Source organism: Eimeria acervulina, genomic scaffold (genome assembly GCF_000499425.1).
Source record: "Eimeria acervulina Houghton genomic scaffold, Eah_scaff219, whole genome shotgun sequence".
Lineage (NCBI taxonomy): Eukaryota > Apicomplexa > Conoidasida > Eucoccidiorida > Eimeriidae > Eimeria > Eimeria acervulina.
In genome coordinates, this window is record NW_013550019.1 from 20,413 (window position 1) to 28,700 (window position 8,288).

The following is an 8,288-nucleotide window of genomic DNA, read 5'->3' on the forward strand; positions in this document are numbered from 1 at the left end:
ATAATTAAATTCAAACGTATATTCATATAAACAACTCTAGTTCATGCCGCGCAAAGGAGTGCTTTCCGTCGTCCGGTAGCTTGGGGTAAAACGCCACCATTGCGTCCTGATGACCGATGTAGACAGTGTTGTACACTCTCCAATACACCTCGCGCACCTGCGCAGAACACATGGCAGCAGAAGCAAATATATACATGTATACATATATCCCCTACATGAGAACGAATGAGAGAAATAGCACTGTTTCTGATGTGCTCGCAAGAGACTGTCCTTCGTACGCATCAACTGTGGGTTTAGGATTTATCGGAGACTGCGGCCAGATTAAGGAAACGGGGTCTCAAGCTAGGCTACACGAAACAGCTTCCGATATACGAGCCTACCTTGCGTGCGGGGTGGAACAGGCCGAGAATGACGTATCGAAATACAACACCCGGTCCGATGGCAACGCGCATGCCGTCGACAGCATCAAAAAATGCCTAAAAATACGACGAAAGAACCGAAACAACGAATCCGCAAGTTCTCCCCTGTACTGCACTGGTTGGCCAAGAGCTACACCTCAAATCCCTCCCGGGAATGGGCAAAATGAAATAAGATGACTCACTTGAACCATATGCGCCGACACTTCGAATATGTTTGGCCACACGTAGTTAAATAAGTGTGTCAGCGCATCTTCGCAGCTCAGTCCGTGCACTCCTGAGGGACGCACAACGCACTTGCGTCTTCACAGCGTCAGCACCAACAGCTTTACGTTATGCATGACTAGTATTACGAAGAACTGAGGTTGATGCGCTGGTGTTGCTGCCAGCTTCGACCTCCAAGTGCAAATATCCGTAGCACAGAAACGTAGGGGTGAGTTGTGGACAAACTGACCCAAAGCAAGGTGCTTGCACGCCCACGCTGCTGTTTGTCTGTGGACGAGATCTCTGTCCATAAGAGCATCTTCTAGCAGCGGTGTGACCGTGTAGATGTAGTCCTTAGCCATTTCGCCGATGTATTCAAACATAAAGCTGAGAGTTTTGAGCACACCGTTTTGAATGTTGAGTTCGGGCACGCGGTATTCGTTGATAAGTGCAGGCAGCACGGAATACGGTAGACAGGTTTCCGCCACAATGGCAATAGCGATAGTCGTGCACAGACGCAGCTGGCGTTCTTGCATTTTCAAATTGTTAAGGAGAGTAGCCAACACATCCTGCGGCCCGATGGTTCTGGCGATGTACCCGAAGGTGTTCACAGTGGCTCTTCGAATACTCTTTTTCTGCGCCCTCAGTAAGTCTAAAAGATCAAAACAAATCCTATCCCACTCTTTCGGCGACACCAAGTCGCCCCCACGATCTGCGATACGTCCAATAAGGTCGATGAGATTTTCCTGCACTTTTTCGTGTCTGTTCTTGAGAATAGGCGTCAGACGCGGCAGCAAGTCCTTGATAGGAGGTGTCATTTTGTTCATGCCAATTACGTTTACTATAGCCTTGAGTGCGCACAGAATGCTTCCCAAGACGTCTGGGTACTCCTCTCCGAGGTACTCGTACAAAAACAGACCCAAGTGCCCCAACATCTGCTCCTCCCCACTTTTGAACATTACCGTGGCAATACGCGAAACGAGGTCTGCTGCCTGTTGTCGTAGTTTGGCTGACGGGGTGTTCAGCCTCCAACGAATGACACCACAAATCTGAGGCAAGTAGGGCTTCACGCGGGTGCCTAGGGCATTCACGATTGTTGAAAACCCGTTCAGAAGCACTGCGGTATCTTCTGTGGTTTGTTCTTGAAACGCGTAGAGCAGGCCATCAATCAACTGCTCCTCCAGCCTGCCATCGATGTCTGCAACGCCCCCGTTCACAATTATTTGTTCAATAGTTTCAAGCGTTGCCTTTCTGAACGGTTCACTTGGGTCTTTCAAGTCGTCAACAATAAACTTAATCACGTGAGCCCCACCAGCCTTCGAAGCCAATTCGGTGGCAGTTTCTGTCAGCAGTTTGGCAGTGCGCCGATCTAATGCGTTTCTAACGAGCCACATCTTCGAGAAGAAAGGGGGTATGATATCGGTGCGGATATACTCTCCTTCTACACCCTCTGTCGCTACACATTGCTTGACCACTCTTAAGACAATTTTTTTCATTTCTTCATCGTTTGTTTCAAACTCCCGCACCAGCATCACCATAACTTCCCGCGTGTAGTAGCTGGCGTGGTAGGCGTCCATAAGGGGTATAATAGACCCAATGGCTTTTAAGTACGCAGCCAAACTTTTACCCTTTATTTCACCTATCCCCTTCCACAGAGGACGCAGCACGCAATCGAATGCCTCAATACCGTACGGGGCTGCAGCCTCAGCCAGCGCAGCCAACGCCAAAGCAGTCACCGTTTTGATCTTCAGCACCGGGTCGTCCAGGCCATGTTGAATAATCTCAACAAACTGACGCAAGTGAGGCAACACCCCGCAACCCAGAAGAATGGCTATCTGCTGAATTATCTTTATACCCGTATGCCGAGCCTGCCACGACTTCTTGCTCTGACAAACCGCCTTCAAGAAAAGCAACAAAGACGGAACCCCCAAAGCAGACGCCACAACAGCAAACGCCCTGAAACGACATACCAAACGCAACACACCCATGCTCAAATGAAACACCAGCTACAACGCATCAGACGGGCCGCATGTGTATGCACATCCCATTCAGCTTGGGTCCCCCCTCTCCACTTAATGCGCTACACTCCTCTGAGCTTGCACAAGCAGGCCGGTTGCAGCACCAACACGACATCAGACAGAGCAGCGTAGGTGTACGCCTCTACATACATCCGAAGACGCCTCTACAGCTGGCCAAAACCTTTTAATCAATCCACCAGTTATTCCACTTTCCAACGTAAGCAAAAGTGCAAGACCCAAATTGTACCTGGCTGTTGTATTTCGCACGTATTCGTCAGGGTGGTCAATATCCGGGCGCATAGTGGCGATCATAGTCGCGAGCCCTGCAGCCTTTGCGAGGTTGCTGATAATTTCTCTGCCCTCAATACGCGCGTAGTAATCTTCATCAATCAAAAGAGGTTCAATAACCACCAAGATCTTGTGGGCGTAGGGCCGCACTAAGTCGTCCAATTTGTACAACACGCGATCTATGACTTTCACCAGTAAGTGGCGTTCCTACGAATTCACACGCCGACAAAAACAGACAATCCGTAAAATGCAAAGCTGAAAACGCAAACTCCAAGTCAACACTACCGCTAGACGCCACTTTCAAATGTGCATACACCCCAGAAAGCAAATCCCACCCACCTGATCCTCCAGAGTCGTCTGCATCATTAATGGCAATATTTGGTTAAATAACGCAGCGGCGCCAAACTCCTTTGCCTTGTCCGTCAAAATACGCAGGGCAGAACGACGGAGAGGCGGCGTGCCATTCTTGATCTTCAGAAGCAAAAGTTGAATCTTCTTCTCCTTCACCTCCTGTACAACCAATTCATTGCATTTTTCAGAACGTACACACACATGCACGCACACACATACACAAACTCCATTATAAAAACCATTATAAGAACCCAGTATTTAACCAGCTGTATGTACACCGTAGCAACTTAAAACCAAGCGAGCAGCCCAAACAGCGTCTGCCCCCCTCTCTCTCCGCCTCCATACGGCAAAACATCACTTGCGAGTTTGCTAGGCTGCATTTGGTTGAGAACAAACCCCGTATTTGAATAGCTGTGCATTAATTACCTCTTGAGTCATTTGATCTTCTGATTTTTCCTCAAAGAGTTTCGAGAAGAAGTGGAAGTCTTCAGCCTTCATTTGGACGCCTCCTGAAGCCTCTCCTAGCCCTTGCGGGTCCAACAGTGAGCCTGTAGGGTCGACAGCTTTAACAGAAATGCCGCCCTCCTCAGGCATGACGTACATGGGCGTAACGCCTAGGGGCGTAGCTGCTGAAGATACACCTGGGGTTGCAGGCCCCATCCCCGAGGCTGCCAAGGCTTGCTGGCGAGCTCGCGCTGCTGCAACTGCTGCCGAGGTTGGAGGCGGGTTGTAGTCACTCGGCGGCTGCACCACCTCATAACCCTCTGTTGGCATAATTCTGTCCAGCTCTTCATCTGTTAGATATCGATTTCTTTCATCAAACTCCTGCTGCAGACGCAAAGCAAGCAGCTGCTCCGGTGTCTGCAACGGGGTCCCAGGCGTCATAGGAGTGGCCCCCAGACCTAAACAAGAGCAAAACAAACACACAAGCAAGCCAACATACCCATTACCCCTCAAACCCCAAACCAACAACGCCCTCTTCCACCAGCAGCAGCAACCCCTGCTTCCCCACCGTCACCAGCGACAGCAACACCAGCAATGCTAGCAGCACCAGCAATGCTAGCAGCCCAGCAATAGCAGCTGCAGCAACAGCAGCGATAGCAGCAACAACAGCCGCAGCACAAGGTCTACCTGTCATGGCGAGCGGAGTTGCTCCTGGTGTTAATCCTGAGGTCATTGGTGTCGCTCCAGGTGTCTGCGAAAGCCCCGGAGTCGCCAGGCCCGCATCCGATCCGTCTGCAAGTCGTGCTCCCGTGAGTGGAGTTGCCATCGCAGACCCCACACCCGATCCCTCCTCACCCCCAGGCACTGGAGTTGCATCCCAACGGCTTTTCTTCTTCATAGCTAAAGGCGTCTGACCCCCTACTCCCGCCACCAATGGCGTCGCTCCCCATTGCCCAGGAGTTGGCGTCTCCTGAACAAAAGAAAAACAAGCAGAGGAAACAGATTCACGTACCGCGGGTTTTGCTGCAGACAGGGGGGGGAAGAACAAGAATGCGTGCATGCATGCATGCATGCATGCACACATACATGCATGCAAGAAACATGCACGCATGCAGCAAGCATGCATGCATGCATGCATGCAACCTGTAACAAGCTGGAACAGGACTCGTGGCTCTGTGCTTTATTAAGTGGGGAAAACAAATGCAACAAAGGGCACAAAAGCTGAGAAATTGGAAAAAGAAGAGGGTTGGGGTGTATGGGTGTATGCATGCAGTGGGTGCATGCGTGCATGCGCACCTGGCCAGTGCCTCCTTGTGCCGGAGTTGCATCCCATCTGCTCCTCTTCTTTGGCTTTTGTTCTGCTGTTTCTGCTGCTGCTTCTCCTGCTACAGCAACTGGAGTGTCTCCCCAGCCAGGCGCCTGCCCACCTGCTTGAAGGGGCGTGTCCCAGCGGCTAGCAAGGCTTGCTGCTGCTGCTGCTGCGCCCTCTGCACCTTGCTGCTGCTGCTGCTGCTGCAGCGACATGCGTTCCGCCTCTGTCAGCTGGCGATCTCCGTCCCACCTGCCTCTTTTTCCCGCAGCAGCACCACCTGCTGCTTCCTCTTGCTGCCTCTGCTGCAGCAGCTGCTGCGCGATCGCCGCGTCCTCTTGCAGCTTCCGGATTTGTTTGACTGCTGCTTGTTTCTCTCTATCCAGCTGCTGCTCCACCATGACATCTGCGTAGCTTCTGGCGCTAACATCAGCTCGGCGTCCCCCGTCAGCAGCAAATGGGTCTTGCCTCTCTGGGGAGAGCGCGCGTTGGAAGCGTTGCCTCCTGTACATATCCTCTCTAGCTGCAATTGCTCTCCTCTCCAGCAGAGCAGCTGCATCGCCTGCATCACCCCCTGACGATGCCAGCATGGCTCTCCGTTCACTTTCTACAAGCCGACTCACTGAGTCTACTCCGCCGCCCCGAGCCTGATGCGGGTCCTCCCCAAAGGCGGCGCCCAGTGGTGTAGGCTGTTCATCTTCTGCTGGAATTTCAGAAAGATACTGATGAACCGGGGTCTCTCCGTACAGATGCGAATCAAAGGCACCTTTAGACGTCAATGGAGCTTGACTGCCCGTGTTGTTGCTGTTGCTGTTGCTGCTGCCGCTGCTGCCGGAGGAGCGGCCGCCGCGGCTGTCCCCGTTCTCCATTGTGAAGGACGAGAGAAAAGAAGAGACGAGAGGAGAGGCGCTCAGGTGGTGGCTGCTGTCGCAACAGAGAAAGTACGATCAGAGTCCACAGCCCCAGCGGAAACCGGCGGGGCAGCTCCTAAGCATCCGTGGCTCTATTTTCTGTAGACCCGATCGAAAGCCCCTTTTTAATACAATTCAATTTAAACCCAACAAAGATATCCCCCCAAAATAAGGTAATACTGTAGTACCCACGACCAATTCAAGGCGGCCGGCCGCTTCCCTTGCGGTGGCGGTCCTGAGCTATGCAGCTCCGCCTTTCAGCTGTCCATGAGCTGAAATGGTTTAAAATGAACGTCTGCGCAAATACCCAAGCTAACGCCGCTTTGGGGAAAAGCCACAAACATAGATCAGCTTGCAGCCGCCACTGCAAACGCACAACGAGCTTCCCTACCCTGCATGCGGCGAGAAGGCACCGGCAGCCGCCACAACTCCACTGAGGAGCAAAACAGATTACTTGTACATTTCATTTTACTTCATTTAAACAAATAAAAGAACGAACCTCAAACATATAGAGGAAAAAGAGAGCAGCCTTCCTATATCCGAATTATACTCCCCCACACTATGGTATGCACAGGTTTGCGCCCTTTTGAGGACTTGTCTACTGCTTTCTTCTCCTTAAAGGTTTATTTAAACACATTTCAAGAAAATTCATTTGTTCCATCTGCAAAATAGGCAGCCGGCCTTCACCACATTGCAGTCGGTTGAGGGTGCCCTCCCGCGCTCGCCGCCTGTCTATTTCTGCACAGGGGTTAATGCGAGGAAATGCTGCTGTGCGAAACTGGAAATTGTCATTAATTTCTGAAATTGTACAGCAGTGACACTTGAATTTCATTGTCTACGGCGGTAGAATACCCATTTTGGTGCCAGGTGTGCAGAGATGTACAATAGCCACGTTAATGTGAGGCGTGCAGAGAAGGCACCCCCAGCGTATTCCTGGAGTCTACACAGTCTTCAGTTTGTTTTCGAGCATTTCAGTGTAATGATTTAAATACATCTGACTCTCTTTAAAGTTTTTTGAACTACGCAGCGAACAGAGAGGACAAAAGGAAATTCCTTCTGGTCATTTGAAAGGGGCCTCGGCGCTTTGAATTCTATTAATTAGAAGGCGAAAGCCATGTTCATTTATCTGTACTCATTTCCATGGGGTTATATCCTCTTTTGTTTTTTATACCTGCAGGTATCGTAGCAAAGTCATGCATAAACTGTTTGCTGTGCACGGCGCTGCCTTGAACAGCAAGTCTTGTATAGATGTATGTAAAGTCCTTGGCGGATTGAACAAGAGAGCAGCAAATAAATGAATTTTTTATCTTTATTGCTTGTGTAACATGTGTAAAGATATTTAGCTGCTTTTTCACTGCTTTGGTGCTCGTGGATAAAGCTGAACACAAGCGGCATTCTTCGTATCGTTCTTTTGTTGAATTGCCACTTACGAGGCAAAGTTGAATGCATTAAATATTAAATATTTAATTAATCAAATATTCTAATATGTGTTCGTTTAAAATTCAATGTTTTATTCATTTAAAAGACAAAGATTTTAATCAATTGTAATGGCGAAGTTCTGTATTTTTGAAAGTGAGGAGGAAGCAAAGGAGTTTCGCATGCATGCATGCACGGATACATGCAGTCTCATGCAAGTTATTTTATTCTGTATTTCTTAGTTGCTTCCTCTTCCCAACACATCACCACCGCACTTCCTGCGATGTCTAGCAGCATTGCCTGTCTTCTTAGAGACGCCTTTATTATTGTTTTTATCAATTCATACAACACCATTTGTCTCCTCTAATATCTTTTTCTCACGCTCTCAACACCATCTAGAGAGAAGTAGCCTCTCTATATTCAGCGGCTGTTCCATTGCACACAAAAAGTGGCGATGCTGCCGTTCGTCTTTAAGAATATTACGAAATTTTCATGAAAATAAAAGACTGAGAGAGAAGGAAAGACAGAGACAAGAAGGAAGAGAAGGACAGAAAAGGAAAGTGATAGGAAAAGAAAGAGAAAGACAAAGATACATATATATAATATATATATACAGAGACAGAGGGACACAGAAAAGAGATACTGGCAGTAAGAGAGACAGAAAATGACAGACGTCCAAAGATAAAAACAGTAAGAAAGACGCACAAAAAGGAAAGGAGTCACAAAGAGAGAAAGATACTCTAAGAAAAATACGGAAATGCAGGGACGGACATGAATATACATGAATATAAAATATGCATATATATACTATATGTATATACATATACTATATATATATATATGTAGAGAGAGAGAGAGAGGGAGAGGGAGAGAGAGTGACAGAGAGAGAGAGAGAGAGAGAGAGAGAGAGAGAGAGAGAGAGAGAGAGAGA

General features: G+C 49.0%; 1 protein-coding gene across 1 annotated transcript; it reads right to left on the reverse strand.

Annotated features, from left to right (window-relative positions):
- Window positions 1-22: 22 nt before the first annotated feature.
- Window positions 23-5,899, reverse strand: EAH_00026280 (splicing factor 3B subunit 1, putative; the record flags this gene model as incomplete). Its single annotated transcript, XM_013396545.1, has 9 exons — window positions 23-157; window positions 381-476; window positions 602-693; window positions 871-2,576; window positions 2,886-3,133; window positions 3,266-3,436; window positions 3,704-4,179; window positions 4,409-4,691; window positions 5,018-5,899. The coding sequence occupies 9 exons, from the start codon at window positions 5,897-5,899 to the stop codon at window positions 23-25; spliced, it is 4,089 nt and encodes a 1,362-aa protein (XP_013251999.1).
- Between the last annotated feature and the right edge of the window lie 2,389 nt (window positions 5,900-8,288).